This window comes from Varroa destructor, unplaced genomic scaffold (genome assembly GCF_002443255.2).
Source record: "Varroa destructor unplaced genomic scaffold, Vdes_3.0 BEIS01000002.1, whole genome shotgun sequence".
NCBI classification, from domain to species: domain Eukaryota; kingdom Metazoa; phylum Arthropoda; class Arachnida; order Mesostigmata; family Varroidae; genus Varroa; species Varroa destructor.
In genome coordinates, this window is record NW_019211455.1 from 47,233,122 (window position 1) to 47,259,086 (window position 25,965).

A 25,965-nucleotide genomic window follows, 5' to 3' on the forward strand; every position below is an offset into this window, starting at 1 on the left:
CATTTGATGGGAGAAAGCTGTTAGGCAGCAGGGTTTAATATTGATTTTCAGCGGGCGTCAAGGCTACCTCCGGTCATCGGCCGACTGAGACAACGCCCTCGGACGATGGCTTGAGGACTTTCGCGTAGCGAAGCTATCCGAAACCATTACTTTCGGCTTCAAAGCTTCACCACATGTAACAAGCATACGTACATTCCGCGACTCCCATTACTGGGTATGTTACATGACTGTTTTGTTGCTAGCACTGGCGCTGCATGTTGTACGAGCAATAGAACACCGGCTCGACCGCACGATAGTCCATACGGGGCTCTGATATGAACTATTTACGATATACCGTAAAACTTTCATTTGCCAAACCCTGAACCTCGCGTTTTTGGGCCTTGGTTCCAAACTTATCCTATGCAGCGTATTTAAACTTCCACGCCTTTTCTCAAATTCAATATGTCCTTATTTTACTGTCTACTAGAACCGTGCCTCGCAGAGAAAGACGCTAATTTACTCGTTCAATAATGTCACTTTAGACATGACCTTGCCAGTGGTTAAATAATGTTTTCGAATTATGAAAGGATTGTCCCAGGGAAGACGATGTTGTCTAACAATATTGTAGCATTTACAGCCCGCAAATCTGTATTTAATGAGAATATTATACTACCGCAATCGTACACACCCACACTCATTTTGCTGACGATACGGTAGCTCAATGTAGTTTGCCCAGGGTCCAACAAAATTTTTCGTTGCCCCCCAGCCAGAAAAGAAAAGCGATGCTATGCCATTAAGCCGTGCCCTTGGACCACCCCGTCCATTCTGCCCCTTTCGCAGCCAGTAGCCGAATTCATACAAAACAGAACACCACAATTTCTGCCGCTGCAGTTGTGGTAGCAATGGCAACAAAAACGACAATAGCATAAAGAAAAACCGCCATCGTCCGCTGGTCAGTTAATCGGCACTCAAGAGGCAAGGTTATTATAGACGTTCGCATGCACCACTTCAATAAGCTTTTTGGGCCCGCCAGAACGAGAGTCCACTGTTTCGCTCGAGCTTTGTTACCCTTATAGGATGATGTAGTTCGACTCGGCTGGAATTGGCTCGCAAAATGTTCCAAGAAATGACTGGCGCCGAAAAACGCCGACATTTTCTTTCAGCGCGATGCTATGTCATAGAGCCTTTTAGCGAAAAATTCTGACCGGCTGAATCGGCTATAAGAGGACCTAAACATCGTCATCAATGCTCAAATTGCTAACTGGCTTCTGATTGCGATCGGTAGAAGCAACACGCGCTTGCGGGAGAACGCTTCGGGAGCTCATAATGGAGGGGTGATGATTGACGCACAAAAATGCTCACTGCCATTTGCCATAGTCACCAGAGCGGCATTTGCATGATTCAGTATAGGCGTGGCCCCTTCTGCCTCGGCAGCTACAATTTACTGCTGATACCCCTTCGTTACGGTGCGCTCATATCGATGTTGAACAACAATAACAATGATAATGGCTGGTTCTGGTATATTGACGGGCATCGTTCAATAATGACACGAGCTTGGGGCAGGCGGAGCGCCTAAAGCTTGTCTAGTAAAGGCTAGACAAATATGGTAGTGTTTGCTGAGACGTATCGTGTACCCCGCATAGGAAACGAAGTTGCGCTCCGTGTAGCCATTACAATTAGTACCCTTCCAGTAAGCCTACTCTCATCAAGAGCCTCCGCACTATGCTACAATAATTCTTATCGAAGTTACAAGACAAAAAGAAGAGCGTAGCGTATCGCGAAACAATTTAGTCAATAATCTATCGACGATTGACCTTACGCCCGTAAATTATGAGACATGGTGTTACAGTTTGCATTCATTGCCTATTTCCTCTTGTTTGATCTGTGCCGTATACTAATAGCTAAGTGTTATACGCCGTATTTCTTTTCTATAGGATACGGCTGAAGGCGTCTCTATGTGCTCAGGGTCCCAAGAGCTGTATGCCTCAAGACAGAACCCCTAGAACAACGTTTTGACTTTAAGCCTTATAGCAGATGTTCTAATTTTCAAAGATTTTATGAAAATGGCATATAAATTGATTATACGATAACAAATCGTTAACGGTACCGATAGAAGTGTTATAAAACTATTTCACTTTAGAGGATTATTTAGAATTCATCATAATTACTTTGTCTTATTCATTTAATAGTTTTTCACCGCAAGAATGTTTTTTTTGATAAATATCGAAATTATGGCTTTTCTTTTTTGACTTCTAAAAATATTTTATAAAAACGTGCACGAAATGACTTATTCGGTGAAGAGGCACAACGACATAGAACACTAACAAACGCCAACTTGAACCAAGAAATGCAAATCATATCGATATATCCTCATGAAAACGAGTCAAAGGCTCCAGCTACCATCTAATATGTACAGTCTCCTTAATTTATATTTTCTTTTTTTTTTTAGAAATTCCTTATATGGTCGACGTACCACAAATCCTAGTAACACTTCATCTGTGCGGTCGCTTCTAGGAAACGAACAATTCATTTTCGCTGTATCACTCTATTCAGCAGAGATACACCAAAATGAATGATGCACGACCGTTGTGACCAGAACAAATATAGGTACGGATGCATAACGGATCATGTAAAACAAACTGCATATGGGTAGTTTATATATATATATAGGCGATTATCGCCACTCAGCGAATGCGTGAATCGTTAGATATGGAGATATCAGTAGTCCCAGAACCATGATAACGTAGCTCGGGTACGTGTATAGATCTCATTAGCGGTGCCATGGTGAGCAGTACTCCTTATGTGCAACAAATGTAATCCTCCATATTGTGTATCAAGTGTTAATGAATACATTCTTTTTACCTCATCTGTAATATATTAGAAACTCTTACATTCATTGACCTGTACGCTTCCTCCTGTATCATCTATATATTTCGTTACTGCCATATCGATTGCGGCCATCAACAAGGGTTATTATTTAAACCGGCGAACAAAAATTGCTCGCAATGGGTGGTCGGCCGGCTATCGGCCAGCTGCGCAGGACGGTTCTGTCTTATTATTTCAAGCTCATCGAAGACGGAGAAGCAGCAGAGTTAGCCAGGACCGCGTCATCAGGATACTAGCATCTGCACTGTGCTAACCCATAAGGGACTCATATAGGGCGGCACAGCAAAGTACCTATGTATATACATATATATACACATGCATACATACGTTTATATATTCAGACAAATCTAATAAAATGTGTTTTTTTTTTCTTACTACAGATGTTCCGCAAATTAGTAGCGTTCCCGTCAATACACTGCTGGTAGCGGTGAGCTTGAGATTTGCAAATTTTTAATCTGGCGTTGTGACGCTTTCCTGTCCTATTAGCGTCCAGTCTCCTCAACCCATCTATATGGACCATCTTCAACATTTACATCACGATCATAATGTGTGGCTGCCCCGTTTTGTTATCAATAAAATTCGTTACGTTTATTAAAGTCATCCTGAATGTAAATTCAAATCACTGTCAAATAATGTTAACTAATTTTTGGCATACCATGTAGAAACATATACACACACAGAGTGAAACAAAGTAATTTCGCCGTTTGAAAGTCTCCATTTTACATTTGTTAAAGTGGTAAAGCAGTAAAATGTAGTAAACCTGTGCATAAAACAAAAAGCAAAGGGAACACGTTCGAACTGTCAAATGAATTTTGCTCCACTCTGTATATATATATATATATATATATATATATATATATATATATGGTTGCTTTGTTAGTTTATCTTCACCTTCAGATCTTTATCCATGTTTGAGGAGCTGAACTGGCCAATGGGGCACAAAAGCGTACTGGTGAAGCTGCGATCACTGTGGCCGCTGTTGTTGACCATATCCACTTGATCGTTCTTGCCGGTACGTGCAATACTTTATCTACTAAAACTTCATAGGGTAGCTCTTTTGGTCGTGTGGTTGGTAAGGGTTCGCGGTTTTACGTTGTTCGGCTGGCAGTAACTGTAAAACGACGACCGTCATCATCTTTACCATCTGCTGGCTGCAGTTCAACACCGGGCCCAATTTCTACCAGCATTTGTGATAAATGCAGCGGCAACAACAACAACGCTAGGAATGGAGAGGAAATAAAACTAGACACAAGTATCTCGCTTTTGTTTTCGAAACGAAGCAGAAGATCTTGTTTGGATCTGGAGTTTTCTTTTTGAAGGCAAGAGACGGGCTTATACAGAACACGGAAAACCAGCCCCGCTAGTAGGACAGCCGTTGTTCTTCACTATGGAGTATCAATAGAGGGCTAACTGTTCGCAGTCGAGCTCGAGTGGTTTGCTGATCTGCTACATGCCGAGGTGGGATGTGCGTCCCCTTTGGGGAAAAATATAATCGGGACAAAAAGCGAACCGGGAAAAAGAGGAAGGAAGGTATTTGCATTTGTTAAGGCATTTCTCTAACGAGGCATGGTACCTTGTAATGTAGCTATCCCACCAAAAAAGCCCTGCGGTAATGAATGAACGGACTGTTGGCCTCCTATAGGCATAATTTGCAATGTAGGCTACTCTATTTCGTGTTACACCGATAATCATAACAAGAACGATAACACCAACAACAAAGCAACAATAACACAAATGAAAAACAACGACAACGACAACGACAACGATAACAAAAATACTCCGAACTGCCCCTCACTTAACGCAATAGGGTTAGTCCATGCGTACATCAAAGGCAAATAACACAGTTGCCACAACTCCTTCTTATACAAAACTATCTCACCCTATCAGACAGGTATCGCTTCGTGATTAGACAGAACTTGCGGTCAGCGGCGGTCGATCCGAGACATCACCGCCATTACCACCGATTTTAAATCTCCTTTTTCTCGTCGCAGTTGTATCATAGCAACGGTATGGAAGTAGACGATTGGGGGCATTGTGGCTGGCTGTTTTTGCCCGTTATCGCAGCGGCGTTCGGGTGTTATGCCTTCGTTCAACCACAGCCTTTCTTCTTTTACGAACGGCTATCCATCTGTCTTACTAACTGTCTGCTTGTTTAGCCACGAGCCTCGCGTCACTAGCCGCGTTCTCTTCCGGTTAGATGGCTCCACCGCCAATTGCTTCTGCGGGTCTCGGCCCAAGACCGGGGCTACTGGTGCCCTTCGCATTAAGAACACCAGTGCTCCGCGGCCGCAGCTATTAATGCAGACAGCTATTGGCGCGAGAGAATGATAAAACAGCGGCAGAGCCGTCGAAATAGTCTTAGCAGATGTAGACCCTCCCACACTCATTGGACCGAATAAAGGTATATGGGTATCGAGGCAGACCCAAGTAAGCCACACTCGCACACAAAGACACATCGACGCACAGGCACGCAAACATACAATGGCTGAGAATAACGGGGAACGGGAGAAAGCCGGGGAAGAAGGAAAAAAGAAGAGGAGCCGAGAGAAAGGTTTGAAGCAAACCTTCGTTCGGGAGCCGCTAAGACGGATCACCGTAATAAAACGCTTCCGATCGGTATCTGGTAAGATTCGAATTTTTACGTTGTTATGCTGTTATGCTATGCTGTGTAACGTCGTCGAGACGAGTCGTCAATGAAAGAAACGTCTTTGATGCAGGTACAGTAGCAGGGTGGATATTGGTGACGATTCACGGGTGGAATTACCCCTGCGAAATGATCGAACAAATGTGTTGGGGGGTTGGCTGATTGACGAAGTGCCGAAACCACCCGTTATCCAGGCAAATTCCTGATCTTTCATATAGATGATACTTCGTTTACTTCTTTTTACCTTATCAGAAGTGCGTAGCAGACGCTATTGAGCAGCAACTACAGGCTTCGAGCGTTGCAACGTAAGACTGCTATACTTTTTGCGACTGGTGGAAACAATACGGAGTGGCGTCGAATTCGTACTGCGTTCGGGCATCCGGACAGGGCTTCCTTCATAAAGCCACTGCTAACGACCTTCATTATTGATACAATTGCTATATGCTTATGCACGACACAAGGATCGACCAGCAACCCCACAAATTTAATATAGAGTCACTGTTAGGGAGGTAAAAATAATCCTTGTTCCGTATTATACGTGGCGCCACCATAGCACTTCGTTCTGTCATGCACTGACAATAACCATAATGACTGAATAACTCTACTGACACAAGAGCACTAATAATGATTCTAATCAGGGGCATTCGAACCGGAAAAGTTTTTTATCTTCTAGACAGTGGGGCAAAACTCCCTTGACTTATAATATATTGTACGGATCTGAAAAAAAAAGATTCCTAAACTGTTAAGGGACTTTGTCTGCGTCCTGTATTGCACCTTTGCAATCCTTTTCAGTCTTAGCCTTTTTATCCCTATTGACGGATTATAGTGTAACTGCAACAATTTCACTCGTCACCTAACTACTCTTTCTTCAGGTATACTATGTTGTACGCAGTGTCTATAGGTCGCTATCGATTGGACCAATTAAATGGTCCGTTTTGATTAGTTCATTGGTTGTAGCCAGATCGTCTGCTTTTTCAATTCGATTTGTCAAAAGTCGTCGACTATTTCGTTTGGGTTCATTGTATTTTTTTTTGGTCTGCTACTTGTCACACAGACGCAGACGTGTCGGACATCGATGCGCAGGTACGACAAGTCCAATCATCGAGCGGGTCCATATTCAGAAATAAAAATACGGACGGTAAAAAAAAAACCGCTGTATTGTTGAGAAACGCAGTGGAAGATATCTATCGTTGATCGCGTCGTCGCCAAGAGGAATTTAGTACGCTAACGACGTGCCCTATCGCCACTCGCGTCCGTTATCGTTTGTCCGTTTGCTCGCTCGCGGCCGTCCTGGTTGGCTATCTCGGTATCGTTTCAATACCAAGCCGCAGGACGCACAGCAGAAAATAAACAAACGCTGCTACAGTAGCATACAACTATACAATACTTTACTGTATATTGAGCAAGCGTATTTATTTTGGCGTATGTCAATGGTGTTCGCAAGCATCTTTTCAGCTTATCAGCTATATATCAGTTAGCAAGCGTACTCCACTGCAGCTACGTGCATGCTCATATTGGCGGAACTGACTGACAGTGCCGGTACCTCGCAGGCGACAGGGAAATGTTGTTTTTTTTTTTCATCGTAAAAGCTCGGCCTCGATTTTTTCGGGTAGAGTCCGCTTACTGGCCTAGCATATTAGGTATTCTAGACCAATTTGTAGGCCAGAACAGAGAAGCAGTACTGGCGATCGATGAGACTAGCCACGATGATGATGGTTTGTCGATAAGTATTCGTCCGATCGACCGAGATCTGTGTACTTTTCCAGTTAGACCAGCAGTTGGCAAGTTTTCCAAAGCAAAGGAGAGATGTCGATCATGTAGGTAATGGATAATTAGATTTTGCTCTGTGATCGGTTTTTGATAGAGGTAGGCTCGTCGAGCTTGCTGTGAGTTGCTCGCGATTGAGTAATACTTTCTAGCTGGGGCTAATATTATAAGTAAGCTTCTGTAGAAAAGAACGAGCAAGTTGAAACGTCCACAGAGGTACCTGCTATCCACCTCACACTGTCACAATAGCCCAGCTAATACTGTTTTAATCAATATATTTTTTGGTCACTTTTCTGCATTGTCAGTTTTAGAAAATTCGAGTGCAAGGTATTATCTTGATCAATGAAGATTTGAATTGGTCTAGAGACAATGCTGTACAAGCTTGTGTGCCTGCAATATTAAAGTGACAGTATATATTACAATTAATATATATATATATATATATATATATATATAACAGCACAACTTCAGAAGGCAAAGGGAAGCTAAGACGTAGAACGATATACACATCCACACCATGGCTTGCTTAGAGCTCTTTCGGGGGTGACGCCCCCATTCATTATTTGCGAACGCTTCTCATACTTGTTCGGACTAGCGTTAGAGGCTTACACTAAAGGGCTCTTCCATGTATTATTGACTGACTTGATTTCTGTCTCGGATGAACCATGCTCAGTTCGACTACCCTTCACTAGCTACCGACGCCAGTAACTGGGAATGTATTAAGCACACTTCAAATTCAAGCGCGCATTCGAGGCGACTTGAATAGGTCCATTTGTGTCCATGGATGCAGCACTTTATCGGATTGGGGTTAACGCCTTCATCGGCACGCCTTCGCTGGCTTGTCGGGCTAGATATAATGGCTACCCAACTGAAACTACGACTAACGACGAGCGTCGTACAAAACGAAGGCCGCTTTATGAAAACATAGAAAAAGAGGAGGCCGATTAACAATTACGGTTGTGCCGTTTGTTGCTCTTTCCTTAGCACCGCTATAAGGCAATTACTTTTTGACCTTCAGTGCCACAGGACATTGAAGAACACCAAGATGAAAAGTAGCTATGTTTCATTTCACGCTGACTATTGTCAGTACTTTAATTTGTATTTAGGTCATGTTTACCACGTTTGGATTTCACACAAGTCAATTTAAAGTGCTACGGCCTTTAGGTTTGTGTGTTTAAGTAAATTTTATCTCAGTTAAGCTAAAAATTATACTGCTTACATCCGCGCTAGATCCGTGCACATGATTTTGCCTCTGACGTAAGTATCGATAGGAAATGCGTGAGGTTATTCTTGCTATCATCGCAAATGATATTCTAGCAGGTGTTTGAAACGCGGCGTGCTGTTTTCCTAGGCGTTTAGAGAATGATTTAGCGGTACCCATATGGTCGTGCTGGGTCCAGTACGGGTCTCTAAATCGCTCGCCTCACGTAATCTGGATCTTCTGCGGTCAGCCGATAAAATGCGTGACATACGTATTTTCGCAATCGTTTGGCTGGATTCAGTAAGTTTTTGTTAACTAACAGAACTTTCAGATACTGCCGATTTTAGACAATCATTAATATTTCTCCTTAACAGATGATCATGAAAACATTGACAGTCTCGCCTTGTCTGAGGTCACCTTTTTTTTTTATGTTAATTGTTTTAGTTCATTCGCTGACGATCGTTCTGTCCATCGCATAATTTGAATTAAACTTCTGTCGTACAGCGGAGGGGGGTATAGCATGGACGTCTCTTACGCTTACGGAATGCAGGGGGCGTATATCGGGCTAAAGCATGCTGCCATCCAGCAATTGATAACGGGGCAAGGTGTTAATTTCGAATGGAGTCAAATATAGTATATAAAGGCTAGTCGATACAACGGACATGGTCCAATCTATTGCAGTTGCTGTAGAAGAGACAATTGGCAAGCGTTGGTCTCAATGGGCGTCTATGTTTACCTTCTGACTGTCAAGACTGGACGACGTGTTTGCTTCGTCCCATCTTGGTGGATTAGATTGGTAGTGCCGGTCTTTAAAGTTTGACCGTCCAATCAAGTTTGGCATGACAACAGCGTCTTGGTAGTGGCCCAATGCGCATGTGGCTCTGGGAATGTAGAAGTAGCGAAACGTCCAAGTTATATTAAAGCAATGAAATTTGATCATTACGAACGTTGAAATTTTGCGAGACGCAAAGGTCCTGATATGCTTCCGGGTTCTGACATGCGACAAGCTGTAAAAAGTCCTATACGACAGATTATTTCACGGAGGCCTATCGTAGATCATGCAGGGGATTTTTACTTTTTTGCAATTCAAAAATCTGTTAGATCTTTAAATAGAAGGATCTTCCTTCACGCATCTAGTGGGATCAGGAAATATATAGAAAATCATCAGCTTCTCATACTAATCATAGTTACACAGATTAGTTATATGCTTCGACGATAATCACCGGCGTTTTATGAGGTAAATACTGTGTTTTCAGAATAGCTTCACAAAATGATCCATCGGAGGCAGTGCACCTACGCAAATAAACCTTATACAATAAGCCCATTTTTAAATATGCGCCCTACGTGCCTTACGCACCTCACAAAAGTACACACAATTCAACCACGTACTACACCCGCATAATTTGCTCGGTCGTACGGTCCTCACTTGGACAGCATGCCTTCTCTCTTTAACTAGCGAGCGTCAAACCTTAACGGAGACCCATGTTGATAGCGAACCGCCAAGTAGCTGTTAAAAATCAAACAGATAGACGAGCAAACAACATCGTATCGTACTATATTGAAACACAGACACACATTAACAGTCGGAGCCTGTGGCAAGCTTGGCAAGTAACTGCGCGCTAACGTTTGATGGCCAAACATGTGACGGTCTTTTGCGGAAGGAAGTATTCGCACTCCGCCAAACGACACCGTTACCATTGACGCTGCAGTTGTGTACCGTCGCTGCCATCGACGCGGGGTTAGCCTTTCCGTAGGAGCCTCATCGTGCCGAACTTTATCAACGCACGATGCCACTACTGGGGCAATTGTGGTAACTGTAGGAAAGGGCAGGGGGCTAGGGGGCAACAACGCTACAAACAACTACAAGAAAGAGAGCAACAAGTGCAAAGGCAAATACATGCGCAGTCACGCACTTCACACAGCACACGTGCGAGCAAACGCCGAACGTTTTCGGATACGAAAACGCGCGCCGATGACATAAGATGGCCTGTTGTAGCTGGTTACCACGGCGTCGATGTCGCGCGTTCGCTTTACGCTGATCGAAGCGAAAACTAGCAACTGACACTCACGATGTTTATGAGGGAAATCGATTAGTTACGGCGTATTACGGCGAAACCGTTACGAGTTTTGCTGCTGGCGCTAGGTCTGTTTCAGGGAAATTTTAGCCTTCGTTCCCCACGAAAGGAAAACGAAACTGGCATCGATTGGGTAGAAATTAACGAATATAGCCAGAGCGTTGACCATACACGTGTAATAATAACAGTAGGTGTGAGAATAAAAATGCCTGTTACAGAGAGGATAATAGAATCGAGAGCGACGCCAAAATAGAAAAGGTACGATAACAAACAACGAGTTTAAGTGGTCGATGAGTCACAGAAGTAGTTACAGCAGCGAAGTTCGATCGGAAATGCAAAGGTTATTAGTTATTCGATAAGATCGGAACTTCCGAGATAAACGTAAACCTAACGCGTTTGTCTAGTCTATAAGTCTTCACAGAAGAGAAACTATCTATAATTCTTCTTACTACTCACTATTATCATTACGATTGTTGCGTTCATTATAAAGAACATTTGAAGTGCGGTACAAAAAGCAGTCAGTGTGCAGGGAGATCTGCTAGCGTTCGCAATATTAGTGAAAAAAATAAGATTCGTTTCTGATAATTCCTATTTCTTACGGAACAAGGCTAGCTATAAGCTGTATAAGTTCAACGATCGACAAGTTAGGACAGTTGAAAATGCACAGAATTGTTTGTTTAGTTATTACAGTTTTATTTGAACTTGTTTATAGGTCTGGTTCTCAAGACAGTTTGCCATGGAACACGAATCTGCGTGGTAACTTCATGGCAAGCAAAAGCTGCTCGTAAAAGTTCACCGTAGAATAATCAACCGGACAGGCTTTTCCTTATTAATCACACTACGAGACGCTCTATACCAACGTTTTGTTAATGTGGGTGCGCGTTCGAAGGCTACCAACGTAATACAGTGATAAACAGAGAGGTAACAATCGACTTATCAACGACGTATGAATCGGCTACTAACATATATGAGCAATACGTCGTGATCGAGATTTATCTGTGTCGATAACTGCGTTTTGAACTACTTTACGGCAAACGAATACTGGTTTGCCATGCTATTGTATTGTTTTGATCTACTTCATCTCACGTTAACACCTGCAACGATAACTTCCGATAATCATATGAGCAAAACAAAGTAATCCATCGTTATCATCACTGTTACAACATTTGTTAATATTATTATCGTTGTCTGCGACCATGTTCCTGTATACCCCATGCATATACCCCTATCTCACTGGCTGTTCCCCACCACAAAACATTTTACTAGTTGACGTCTGCCTTCATCCGCCATACCAAGACGTAACACATAAGCTAGCCCTGGAATTTGGCAACAGGGCAAGTGTCGCGCAGCGGGGAAACAGAGCAAGCGTACGTCGGCGCAACCAATCCCAGCCGAGTCGATCGGCATAATGAACCAGATTGCTGCTGGCGACGTTAGTCGGATCGAACGAACCGAAGGAGGACGGGAGAGAAGGGGGCATCCTTGGTCGTTCTTAGCTTTACCCATGTGGATGGGGCAGTCGGTATTAATGCTGTTAAGCACACTTTGTATTTGGCATACAACAATGGCGTGGTCTGGAGTGCCGTGAGCCGCTGCCGACGCTCGCGTCAATGGGTGACCCATAAGTGATGATCCATTGATCACAGCAAAACTGTCATTGCCTCTCGGTGTACAGGATCACAAATGGACGCTAACGCACGCTACGAGGCAGAAAGGCAGGCGGGTGATCGGGCAGTCGTATTGAACGCTCGTGAATCCAACTACTTTTATAACTACTAGTTCTAGTACTGATAATATTGGTGCTACCGTTAATGGCAACGCGAAGGGAACATAGGTCGTCGTTGTCTTCGACGAAGAAAAGTCTGCAGCCACTGGGTTCGGGAGCGCCACGAGCCCCTCCCGTGAAGGGCGAGGGTGACTATGAGCGGCGTAGTTGTTTGACGATGCTAACGCGACTAGGTCTGCCGAGGCGAGGAGCAACTGCCGCAGCTGAAACGGCAGCTAGCTAACATCGGCTACGAGACCCGGAGCAAGTGCGCCATCTGCAGCTGCCGTAACTCGTCGGGTGCTCACGACATCGCTGCATAGCGATCCGCGCGCCACTTCTAGCGGAAACTAACGAAAGCCACCGATCGCTATCGATTTTCGGCTACCTGCTAATGGTTCTTGTAGGCTGATGGTGGTTGATTCGGAGTTTTGCAGCGATGCTGCTTGGAGCGTGCTACCTTGCGTCAGCAACCTTGTTGCTCGTCGGAGATTCCTGAAGGCCCCTTAGGGGCTTCGTTGTGGTACCTTCGCCCTATACGCCTGACAGATTGGTCGCAGATAAAGAATAGAGCACGGTAAACAGAAGTAGGAAAATTCGTCGAGAAGTTGGTGTGAGCTTTTGAGTAGTACATAGATCTGCTTGACGATCAGGTTCGTAGGTTCGTGGAACAACGTTTGCGTTGGATTGGATTTCTGTAGAGAAGTGTGACCTTTAAAAAAACACCCTGGAAACACAGTTAGCGTTTCTTCTATCTCCTACGTTGTGACTGTCACCTGCCTCTTAAGTCGTGTCTAACTAACTATGTTTCTCCAAAGTGCTTAATGTGCGAGTAAATTATTTAATCGTATACGTAGCTAGTGGGATGTGAAACATGTGAACGTGATTGCATTGAGTCCCACCGAGGTCCTAAAGGGTGCAGCAAGTGTGGACCTTCCCAAAATCAAGGAACACTCGTTACGGTTTAGGCCATTTTGGATTAATCGAATAACTCGGTGTTAAGGGTATCTTCAATACACCACCATCTGGCTTGTGTGCATTTTTTGAGAAATACGAGTAAATCAGATTTTTCTAAAGCGTGTAGTCCAGGTGAGCTCGTCACTGAATTCATTTAGACCGTACGCAACAAAAACTACGGATTAACAAAGGTCATGACAAACTTCTAGTGTCGCAAAAGAAACCACAGATTTTATTTGAGGTAAGTAGTTGATGTTGACGAACAAGTGCTTACGGCCACAGGTTATCAGACCAAATTCAAGGCCATATAGATACAGCTGGATGGCATGAAATGCCCCGGATACAAGGTACGTTCACCATTTGCTCTAAATAATAAATCGACTGAATGAATATTGTTGTATTCAATAGGTTCAAGGGATGTATCGCCCCTCAAAACTTGAATCTGCCGTCTCTGGCGTTTTTCACCTAACGACCCAACTACCCCAACTGTCCACTCCATATTAGTAGTCATGTATTAGCAGCGTCAGAATTGGCATTGACCTGGTTCAGTTCTATTCTTTTCAAAAAGGTTTCTTCCAATTCGAAAGAGCACAGATCCCATGTGCATGATTCCTAACATCGAACACTAGGCCAAAAGCGAAAATTCGCTTTTGGCCAGCACTAACATTTTTGCTATACTCACCTCCCACCCTGTATCTTTGACGAGAATAGACTAATAGGTTTGAAGACGATGGCCACCCTTCTCACCTCACCTTAAACCGAACAGCTGATAGATATAACACTCCCACTTGGAAACCCCTACACACGCACTGGCTATATGTCACCGGTGAAGCATTATCATGCTATGACAGCAAAGGCTAAACCCCAGCTTATGGCCACTTATAGAATCCCGTTACCACTAGCAGTATTCGCTGGCCAACAGTATTGAAACTGATTGAAGTTCTTGCTTAAACACGATGCTGATGATGGCATATGAAAGGGAAGGCATCGTTAACATAAAGAAGAAAGAAACATGGCACTATTTACTACGACAAACATGTTCCTTCCATCTGTACCGTTGCACCGCCAAGTTGGACCATTGCCACTATGAGCTCTTTATTCCGAAGCTAACGATTTTAGTGCAATAAGATGCCCCTGGCTCACTGGCTAAGGCCGGACGTCGCGTACTAAAACAAAAGCGACAAATCTTGGCAAAACTGGCCCCCGCTTGTTTTACTCCTCGGTCCGGTTGTTTGCTCATTTCATTGACACAGCTGGCTGGAAATGCAGCCGTGAGAAGAAGTCTAACCACCTGTTCAGTAGCAGCCCGATGCACCCTAGCTTACTATCATACACGACGCGTAACGACGTCAACTGAAGCGTGTGTACGCGGGGCTGACGACAGTAATCATCTTGAGGATAGCCGTAAAGGCCTGGATAACGTTGTCCCCGGTGACTTCAATCGGACTTTTGTGAAGACGCGCCCATAACTTTGTGAAAACATCGTTTACGATGAGTATTCACCAATTACAGCTTGGCGGTGAGGCTATTTCGGCGGGGCGAATTTCAGATAATATTATTATGGTATTACCTATTGACCTATCGATGCCAATCATTCGTTTGCATGTGGGCTTGACGTGGGGATAGGTATAATGGACAAGGCAGGTTAGGGCACCGTAATGGTGGTACGTTCTAAATAAATCGTTCAGGAAATCACAAGTCAAATTGGAACGACCAACTTTTTACCTGAAGCTAACGGCAGCAGTAACCGTAAAACTAGAAACGTTTGGATTCGTGAGTCTCAGTTGCGCAAAACGTCGAGTTTAGAAAAAGCTGGTAGAGTGCGTTTCGTCTGATCTGATCAGATCTTTTTGTGGTAAGAGTTGACGGGTAATCTATTGATTTTTAAAGCATGTATACTTAGTATATTGGTGATGGCCACATCGCAAGCATTGTTTATTGAAACTTTATACCGTGTAAATCAGTCTTCCGATTTTGATGCTTCAGCAGCAAATAAAGCAGCGGGTGTTAGTATCCAACACGTTTAGCCTGCATACCTCTTCAGTTGTGCTATTTAAAACGCGTCAAAGGCAATTACCCTTCAATAGAGCCGAACCATATCGGCAGTCTGCTGATTGTTGATATGGATGGGGCTGTTTGAATTATGCCGCCAAAGTAGCCTTGCAGAAAAGTAATTTCTAGCATTCAGGTGCCATTTACGAACGCGTACTAGAGCGTCAATTGGGAACTATTAATAACTATTAATAGAGCGTTATGAATCAATCGATGAAGCATCTACACGTTGACTCCTATGTATTCATCGCCTTGTGGTGCGTATCTGAATCTTTTCGTAACGCTGCAAACGGGACTAAACATGATCGACGATCATTGATTTTCGAAGCACCGCCGTGCCTATTGGATAGGGCCCTATACTTTCGATAGCAAAATCTCGTGCTTCGATTTACGATAGCATTGCAGTGACAAGGTTAACACTGGTTATCCCTGAAGTCGAAAACCGGTGGAGTATTGATAGCAATCGTTTGATCACCGGTAGAATCTAACTCTCTTTCTAGATTAGACAGCATTTACGGGACGTTTGAGTACGCTGCATGAACACGCTCAGTCTCCGTACTTCACGTCTGCTTTAAAGTTCCTTAGTTAGTCTTCTCGCAAAACATCGACGTTGAAGTTTTGCGCTATATATCATTAGCCCTATTTATTTCTAGTTCGACATTCGCTAGTGAAATAGATCAGAAGTTTTTCAAGGCCAAGCCCTTTAATGGCGGATGGTTCTCATAGTACAGTTTGTCTACTTGATAGAAGTGCAGGCAAGAAAGATGCTTTGCCGGACGATTCAGATGACTTGTCTAATTAATTTGACCAAGCCAGCCAGCCAGCCAGCGACGGATAGGCAATAAACAAAGTAATTTACGCGGCGTCTATCCAATACGTGGAACTAGAAATAGTGCACTTTTTAGCCGCTAACGCTCAGCCCCTTTGTGGACATGTGGCACTCTGGTTTAGAGCTGCTGTTCGACTTCTTTAAACTGACAAAAAAAAAAAAAAAAAAAGAATATATCGACTGCACTCGTAATATTTCGCTCGAACATTCGACGGCTATAAAAATCAAATGCTATATTTATCTAATACATACACCTACATATATATATATATATGTGTGTGTGTGTGTGTGTATTAAATATAAGGAAAAAGTCTCCTGATCGTTAGAGTTTTCATTTGACATTAACTAAGTCTCAGATATGAAATGAACTCCTGCCAACTATTAAGCGACCATTGCTTCACCGCATATATATAGCATATTTTCTGAATACAGAAATTCAATATCGTCTTTTTGTCCGATATATGCATTCTATTAAGATATTCACTGACCTGCTACTAACACCGGCTGTCACCTCACTCCGTCGCTGAATGGGGTAAAAAAACATCTTAACGAGAACAAAGTTTTTCTCTCTGGATAGTATCACGTCTTCTGATAGGTCGCATGAACTCGTATCACGTACGGCCCATAGCAATGGCATGAGCGAGGTTTTGTGGTTGATTGCGTCATCACGTATCGGCAAGCGTCACCGACACCCCGTTCATCGGTAACAAAAAAAAAGAAAATCATTTGGCGAAATCATGCGAGTAGGACAAGAAAACAGTTCAACTATAGCCGTTGGTGTTAGCAAGGCATAGAATTCCCCCTTACACAAAAGGGCCGGTGGGTATGAATAACCCCAGGTTCAACAATGCCAGACAGGCCTGCCCACTTTGAGGCCATTAAATATTTCGATGACCTTCCATTGCTGTATATGTTGGGGCCCGGATGATAATCTTTGACTGTCAGGCGATAAATATAATGATATTATGTCAATAGAGTTTCGATACGAAACGACGACGGCGTGGAACAGATCTGTGTCTTTGTGAATGAGTTAGCCAGCCAAAAAAGCTGACTACTGATGGACGGGCCTTGGCAGCAGGCGAAATCTTTTCATTGGCTATATGATTTTTATATATTTACTGGTTGATTTGAATTCTGATCATGTATCATGCGCCTGTTCCAGGACTTAGTGCGATTCTAGTCGAATGCACGTGTCGTGTCAGACGAAGTAAATCGCTTTATTCGTACACTTTCGTGGCTCTTTTTTCGGAAATCGCTAAGCTACGCTTGTGTGGTATACAAAGTATGTTAAGATGGCGTTAAATACTATGAACGTTATCGAAAGATCGACACCGTATACGTCCAACTTGAGATGCTTTTGACAAATACATATATTTAACATATAATATATAAAGAAAAAAAGAGCATGCACTCAATCTGAGCCTGGCTCCAATTCGACTTTTTTTCAGTCTAATCTAATTTTCAGTTCCCTTCCATAATATTTCTAGCGTTGAATTATGACGTCGTAGTAATTATAATCCGCTTTCTAACTTAAACTAACACGTGCCCTTTTCAGACACAGCTGTAACTGTTAGCAAGTATTTGCTGTTTTTTACTCGTCTTTTATTATTTATTTACTCTTATATATTGTTTGTACTCTGTACTTGTGTCGTTACTAATTAAAATATTAATAGATAACTTGATCACAGAATATCTCGTGTGCTCTCCACCTTCATGCATCCAAGCTTCTCCGCGCGTCGTTCCTGCCTCCAACTCCTGACCATGTCCGCCATAAAGAACACGAATTAAGCGTTTACGTTGTCTTTTAACGCAAGTTGACGCTAAAACCAGCTTGGTCCAAGGCGTGTTTCGTTCGGGACACTCGACCTTGGCTGGCGCCCAAAATTTCGTTCGATAGCAGCGAAATCGCGGTCGTATTTTTAACAGCAAAACGTATTAACGGCGTACGTAATGACAGCTATCCTAGCGGGATCGTAGAAGGATAAGTTACAATCAAGTTCGTTCATTTTCCAGATTTTGCACCGTGCGGACCGTGCAGATACCTGCACGGTCGGAACAAATCATACAATGCCTATTGAAAGAAAAAAAAATGTTAAATACTCCCAATTTTCAAAAACATTTTATACATACGTTGATGAATTGGATCACATAGAATGCGAGCGTTGTAGTAAACGATACGTAACCACACAATGTGGGTGCATAAAAATTGTTATTTATAAACAAACTATATGTCATTGGTGTGATTAAATACACGCTTAACAACACTGATTTGGGTGTCTGTTTTAGCTGGACGATGTGGCTTGTTGTCGTCGTCTCGTGCGTAACTTTAAGACGCCAAGTTACTTCACAGTTTCCAAACCAGTAATCCCTATGGTCCCAACAGTTAAAGACTAAGCTCTAAGACTAAAAATTCTACAGAGCATTACCACGTATAGAACCATCTCAACTTCAGCTGGTATTACAGGACCCTAACAGAATAGCTAAGGGTGCCTGATAACAATAGCCAGGCTAGTACCGCACTACGTACACTCGTCGGATTGGCTATCGTCAGCAGTCATTTCATTCGGATACGTTTTTCTTCGGATACAGATTTGCCGATCCTCGAAACAAATACTGCTCATTAATTGATTCGATGTTTTACCTTGATGAATACCTTCAACAACGTATATCTCTCCTGGTGTATCTACTAAGTTGTAACTATAATTACGTGAAATGCGGCCGCCGTCGCTAACGCAGTGACTATTCAGAATTGCATTTTGCCAACTAACGTCGCAGGGCGACCTGCTGGTGCCATAGTGAGTGTCGTTTGTGGTTTAATTGTTACCACTTTTACGTTCAACAAAAAGAAAAAACAATCTTCGGCGGCCGCTCGTTCGGTCGACGATTCGTTACCATTAGGACAGTTAGTATCTGCCTGTTAGATATAACGAAGACGCTGTGTGCATGTAACAGATATATATATATATGGGCGGAAAGCTGGTCCACTGTTACAAACAGATCTGTCAAAGCTCCTATCTGCGCCGAAACATTCTCTGTAAGTTAACGGAAAAACAATGTGTCCAAAGACGTTTATTTCGTACCGAAGTGCTGGCTGATGGAGTGAAGTTTGCCTCATTGTTGTATAGAAACAACGGTAATATAAAAAGAAATATCGGAAATGCCTCGAATATTTCCTGCTAGATGTTACTGGGCAAATAAGGGCAAACTGTTGCCCCAACTGAAGGCATAATTTTGCTAAGTAACGAATTATTATAATAAAAGCAGTAAACTGCGGGTCGCCTGCGGGTGGTATTTATGGGAAGGAAGCGCACGGAACGGTTTCTACGGGAACTTTTATTAGAAACACAGACGAAAAATACGTACGTTTAATATTTTGTCTAGCTGGGCTAAAAATATTTAGATGGTTAAAAACTAGCAATTTTTTTTTTTGAATTTAGAACCAATTTGTCAGTTACTTTTATTGCAGGCCTCTCCTTTACATCAATCGCTCATTTTTTTTATTATTATTGTGTTATGCAATAGAATGCCGACTGCCGTTTCACTGCTCCGTTTAATGCTTGATTTTGAGTAAGTCCAGCTATAATTATAATTTACTATCTACTAATTTACTATGCGTGGTAAAATGCTGGCCGTCTTCCAATTGCTAATTTCGCATGTTCCATCTACTCACCTATTGGGTCTAAATAAACGATAACTAATAATTTTGGAAAAATGACAGAATAGGAAATTTAGTTGCTAAAAAATGCGTTCACGGTTTAATTAGATGCTTAATTAATAGTAGTAGATAGGCTTATTTACCTAGTCCGAGTTTGTTTACAGGTATGAGTTGTCCGTTTATACATTACACTCTGAAACCTAGTTCAAGTTAAAATTCACACGAATCAAAGTTGGATAATGAAAAGTTCCGTAAAAGAACGTACGAATACGAAATAACAATGTCACGAGCATACCTGCTTCTGTTCTCCTTAGAAGTACGTTTGACAAATGCCATCTTCTAATGATCGAGTCCGCGTTGTCTTGCATAATCGAAATGGAACTTCCATTATGCTCAAAGTCTACTATTCAGATGAATATATATCATACGTAATTCTTTGATCAATGATGCGGTTTTTTCTTTAGAAGCACGGTTCCCCCTTTACGCTGCTTCCTCGTTTCCAAGATCCTTCATAAAATTTACTTATCATCCCATTTTACTTTTAATAATGATAACAATCATCGACGGCCTAAAATTAACTTCTAACGACGTGAGTCCGGCTCTTATTGCCCATTTTTTCTTAGTTCGCCGGAACAATATGTCGGTTATTTCCCTGATTACGTTACACTGAGCATCGTCTTAAACTGAAGTCTCCTCTGGCGTCATGCTCAACGGTTCACTTCACTATAACGCCTTTCGTGCGCCGATTTCTACCAAAAGCACCCAGCAGACCTCTACCTTGTCCCGCCCCTGACTTTGTCACGGATCTGCCACGTTGATGAGCGTCTAGCTTATCTTCTTCGGTCATTCATTGTTAATAGTTTTATTGACAGTAGATTTCTTCGACGTATCTATTTTGAAGCATCCCTTCACCCAGGATGGATCTGAGCCGTCCGGCTTTGCCCCCAATGTATCAAATCATTCACAAGTGGGTTCTTTTTGCCGAACAGTTACAATGGATTGTCTACGCGGAGATCTGCTTTTTGACGTCGAACGTCTTGGGTAATGTAACCAGCATGGTATGAAGGCTTTGGCGGAAGGTATAAAGCTTACTGCTACTGACTGTTTCAAGACGAGCAGCTACTGAAAGCGAAATAAAACGTGGTCCGAATTCTACTCTATCTGTGATATGTTATTATTGTTCATCACGTTGTTATTGTTATTACGATGTCCCTGTAGGATCTAGTGGGACCGCGAACTGCCCAAAACTAAGAACCGTTCGAACGTTGCATTGCATTCTAAATACGAAATAAAAGACCTGTCTCGCACGATCCTCTGCCGTCACACCGAACGATATCTGTATATTTATCGTGCTACAGCTTGAACTAGACGAAGGTTACCTTAAATATTCCTATTTTCCCAAATATAAATAAGCGATGAGAAAAAAATTACCGTAGAAAGTAGACGGTGTAAAAGACCACACATGTCGATATCGGTGCTATTTGCTGACATTGTTGTTGTCACGGACAGTGTATAATAGCTACTTCACGAAATCTATACAATCGTGTTAATATGCAACGGGCAAAAAAATCGCTAATATGATGCATATTAGCTATTTTTTTTAAAACAATAAACACTTTATGGCGGTCAGACATTTTGGGGTCTTGAACGTTGGTCGCAGTGAATTGCTTTTTCGAAAAGTTAACGTATAACACAGCGTTGCCTTAGTAAGAACGGCTGTACAGACTGAATTGTACTTGTCTGTTATACCTGATCTTATCACAACCATTCAATATCTAATTCGGTCGATTAGGCCTAAATCACTTGGCATTTCCCATAGCTCATTTAGTTGACCCGATAGTGGACACGCTTAATTCGCCATATGGATATTAGTCATTTTTTTAAAAGATATTTTGGTTACTTTTCTACTAACTTTTTATTCGGGTGTTTCGTTTTTTGTGCGGACAAAATATATTTAATGGTGTATATACACATATCTTATCTAGCTGTTCACATCTACGAAGGTATATGATTTCATATGGACTATCCCTAGCGTCTTTTGTGATGGGTAGCTGCCCCATGCCATAAAAACAATTTAGTATAAATAGGACAGGTTATTTTCGAAAAATGCTTGTTGATTGGCCTGTTCGTAACGCTTGTTTTACGAAGATATAAACACGCGAAGCGAAGACGCTCCATGCATCTATTCAGTAACTCTATCTACTCTACAATGTTATCGACTTGTAACAATCTAATGCGTGAGCGCATGCTCGCGAAATGCAGAAATAATCATGACGACACCTATTCAATGAAATTAGGCACTAGGCAGTTGTAGGCCGAATCCGGCTGACACTAAAATTGAATTGCCATTGAGGCTTAGTCCCTTTTGCACACTTGCATTTCAACGCTCTGATCGTTTCTGGAGGGCCATATATTCACCATTTGCGTTCGCCTATGTAATTCTTTTATATGCGACTGTTCAAAATGAATAGATAATGGGATATGTATGGGTACCGACTGTCTTTTCAGGACATCCAAAATCTCAAAATTGCACGGACTTAGATCGGGAGAATAAGCGGGTAGAAGCCAAAATTGGATATTCCCTTGCCCAATCCAGGAAATAATGAAAACACGACGATGAGGTCTGGTGTTGACACCAAGTACCCAGACTACGTAATTCCGACTCTCGTGCTAACGGTTTACGAGTCTCTTAAGAAGCTCGATATAGCGGGCCGCATTCATTGGACTTTAGGTCTTTTTTTCCTGATGTCTTTACCAGCCTTCGATTAATTTCCGCAACTCTGTGGTCTTCGAGAAATAAAAATAGGACTAATGAACGTTAAATTTTTTGTTTGAAAAAAGATGTTTTTCATTCTGCTTTCATTTCTCTTGGAATAAATTCAACTGGTTTTTACTCGCAAGTTTAAGAATACTAGAATATTTACCAGCCAAATGTCGTCTGCTAGCGGCGTAGCGGTAAAGTTATTAAATTTGTCGAAGTTCACCGGATTCGCCTGTTATAGCCTAATATTTTCTGAACTATGTAACAGCCAATAAACAACGCTATCGAGCTTGGCAATTTTTCTCAAGATAACACCGGGACCGACGAACGCGAACTAAGGGATCAGTCAGCCTGTCTGTGTGTGATCATTTAAAGGGGTGACCTTTTCGTCGGAATATCGTAACTCTGTTTCAAGTGTCAAGTTAAACTAAAACTATCACTGCTAACGACCGCTGATGCACTAAGAGTACACTGCGTTGGCTCAAAGGCTACTCGACAGGTTTTTTTTTAATGCGGCATAAGTTAAAACGCCGCTCTGAATTATTTTATTGATGGATTTACTTATTACTTTTCCTGGAAAGCAACCAAGAGTCAGTCATACCATATTTTTTCTTTGGTAATAATAGTTTATTATTTTTTCAGTGTCAATCAGATCCATTGTTCCTTCTGTATTTCTGTTGTTACATAAAATCTTTAACTAAGTGCCTTTTATTATTTGTTAACTAATTTTTGTTCATGTACATCCCTTCAGTTTTGTTAACTGTCTAACTGAAGAAGGTCTGGAACTACTTTTTAATATAGAACACGAAAAAAATAATCAGTGATCTACTTCATAAGAGAAATCTACAGGTAATCGTCGGCAAAACGCGCTTCTAAATCGCGTGTGTACAAAGGTATCCTAACGTAGTTTTATCAACACGTACTGGAAGTCCGTCGAAACAGCGGATTATGCCAATTGGACCTGTGCCATTATCTTCTATATAAACGGTGACTTCATATATTCCATAATCCATATGTAATATTGATTAAGTGCTACCTGAGTGAATCAATTGGAAACCCTCCAAATAATCATGTCTGCTATGAAATAGCTACATCGATTTGGAAAATCGTTTTTTTTTCTAAAGGTTTTAAATCTCCATTTGACACATATGCAATGTCTATATAAAAAATAAAAACAATAATAATTTTACAATCTCTGCTGAAACGTTGCATTATGCATACGGTAGTTAAAAGAAAAATATCCTAAATAAAGTAAATATAACAGAATTTTCCGAAAATTCCACAATTTTTGTAAATAATTGGCCTTTTCGAACGGTTCGAGTATCGAGTTATATGAAATTAGCACAGTCCATGCTCAAAGAACATCGAGAACGCGCGTATGGAATCATTTGCTCAACGGTGCCCGAGGCATAACATGGACGATGTCCATATCCGATGTACCTACAAAGTCCCTGTTAAGGTAGGTAGCTAAAGCTGCTTATTCCGAGCCCAATTAATAGACTGGGGCGAGCACAACTGATATTGTAGTACATTAGGTTGCATTGTTGTTACTAGTCTATTTCTAAGATATGCGCTGTCTTTCGTCTGATGACGCTTGACAAGCTCGAAAGTTTGTCTAGCACATGCTATGTAAATGGTGATTGTAAGTTCAAATAGTTGATCAAGGGAGAATATCGAATAATGCTACATTCTATTTATTGCCATAATTATTATATTATAAATAAAGGCTTTTGCTAAAAATGGCCAGGCCCATGACTCCACAATGACCTTCGTTTTTCCGTTACGGCTAAAGAAGCCATCTAAGACGAAACGACTAATAAAACGAGGCGGCCTGTGACAATAATTTTTTTCTTAAATGTGGATTTTTTTTATTATTTAAGAGATTTATTATAAGACTTCGAACTGCACTCAGGAAATGTACTTGACTTCCCTACTCCAATAGAGTATAGAGTGCAAAAGTCTGCTTAATCAAGCATGCTGTCCATTGATCCGAGCCCGATCTTGATGAAATCGACCCACCGTACGACTTCTGTATGTTATCTATAAGAGATTTTTTTCTCAGACAGAGGGCTGTTATGAGTGCATCAAAGCGATCCTTCGTTAGACACGTTTGTGCGACGATCTATGTAGATATGGCCGGCTATATCTGGGTTTTTCAACTGGCCTCGTGCGCTTGCGTCTCTCAGTGAACCTGGGCTTTATAACGAAATTTCATCATGACTTTTTCGTAATGAAAGAATCCGCTATTTCTTCTAACATGTTTCACATGATGAGTATACAAAAAGTTCGAAAAGCTCTGAAGTGCAGCAGCACTCAAGTCCAAGACCGCTTTTGGTGCGAAGGAACTCATGCATATGGGTAGAGCGATTCCGCACTTCGGGCTAGAGTCTCCAATTTGACGGATTATATATGTCTATATATTAAATAAATTTAGCGACTTTGCTTTTACTGTCCTGCGACTCATTCAATAAACCTGGGGAAAATATCTTTGTTAACAGATTTGGGTTCCCACGACGCAAGCTGTAATGATACGGTATTTTCTTTTGGGTCACCATCGACATCTGGCCGCCACCTGACCAGAGCTCCACGAACAGAATGACACCTGCGCCGGAAAGTGGCCAGCCAATTATTGCACCACTGAACATAGTTTGACCGCTATTTCGGTAGATCGGCGACCTTCGTCGGCCGAAATGCCCGCTAGATCAACTGAAATCAACGACTGAATCAAGAAGTATCCGTTGGAAAAATATACTATCGTTTTGCCAGCAATCGATGAGCCATGCTACACGTATCAACCTACGAAGTGCCTACGTTACCGCGTTGGAACAGCTTTCCATCCTAGATATCAGGGCCATAGGAGATTTTGGGTCCGTGTTGGCTTTGTACTATTTCTGTAGCTCGGTAAAACCTCGTGCGCGACCCTTGAATCAAAATCGTGGATGACGAAAATGGTCTCCTCTGTTAATAATCGAACATAGACTATTATCGTCGATTTTTTTTTTTTCATAAAACCACAACCGTGACATTCTTGAAGCTTTTGATTGATTATAAACGGGTTATTTAAAAGTAAACGACCTTTAGTGTAAAATGTAGTGTAGTATATTATTTACACAATGGGACATTGTATACATAACACTTCCACGAGTACTCCTCTAGGAGCGGACAATATGTGACGTTTACATAAAACAAGTGAACTGAATGTTAGTTATGTATTTCTCTTGTTTGTACGTTGTGTAGCACTTGCTTAAAGGGCCATGCCATCAGATACGTACGCCATGTAGATATTTACATGAAAACAAATTAAAAAAAAAAAAAAAACGTAAAAACTGGAATTGTTCACCTGGTGGGTAATGCAATATTCCGCTACCGAATTGCTGGCGTTTTGATGAGTGGT

General features: G+C 42.0%; 2 protein-coding genes across 7 annotated transcripts in view; one reads left to right on the plus strand and one right to left on the minus strand.

Moving 5' to 3' along the window:
* The window catches only part of LOC147757904 (uncharacterized), a 57,290-nt gene that overhangs the window by 12,460 nt on the left and 18,865 nt on the right, over nt 1-25,965 (minus strand). Inside the window, exon 3 of one of the 3 annotated variants that reach the window (XM_086981285.1) lies at nt 16,644-16,743. The exons of the other annotated variants lie outside the window; for them this stretch is intronic. Coding sequence (XP_086837411.1) covers nt 16,644-16,743 — 100 coding nt within the window. The remainder of the gene's footprint in view (nt 1-16,643; nt 16,744-25,965) is intronic. 3 annotated transcript variants of the gene reach the window in all.
* The window catches only part of LOC111243905 (uncharacterized), a 35,043-nt gene continuing 21,213 nt past the window's right edge, over nt 12,136-25,965 (plus strand). For 2 of the 4 annotated variants that reach the window (XM_086981280.1, XM_022790222.2), the window contains exon 1: nt 12,139-13,515. The gene's annotated coding sequence lies outside the window, so the exon portion shown is untranslated. Of the gene's footprint in view, nt 13,622-25,965 lie in introns of all 4 variants that reach the window. The other 2 variants (XM_022790227.2, XM_022790224.2) reach the window with 2 other exon arrangements.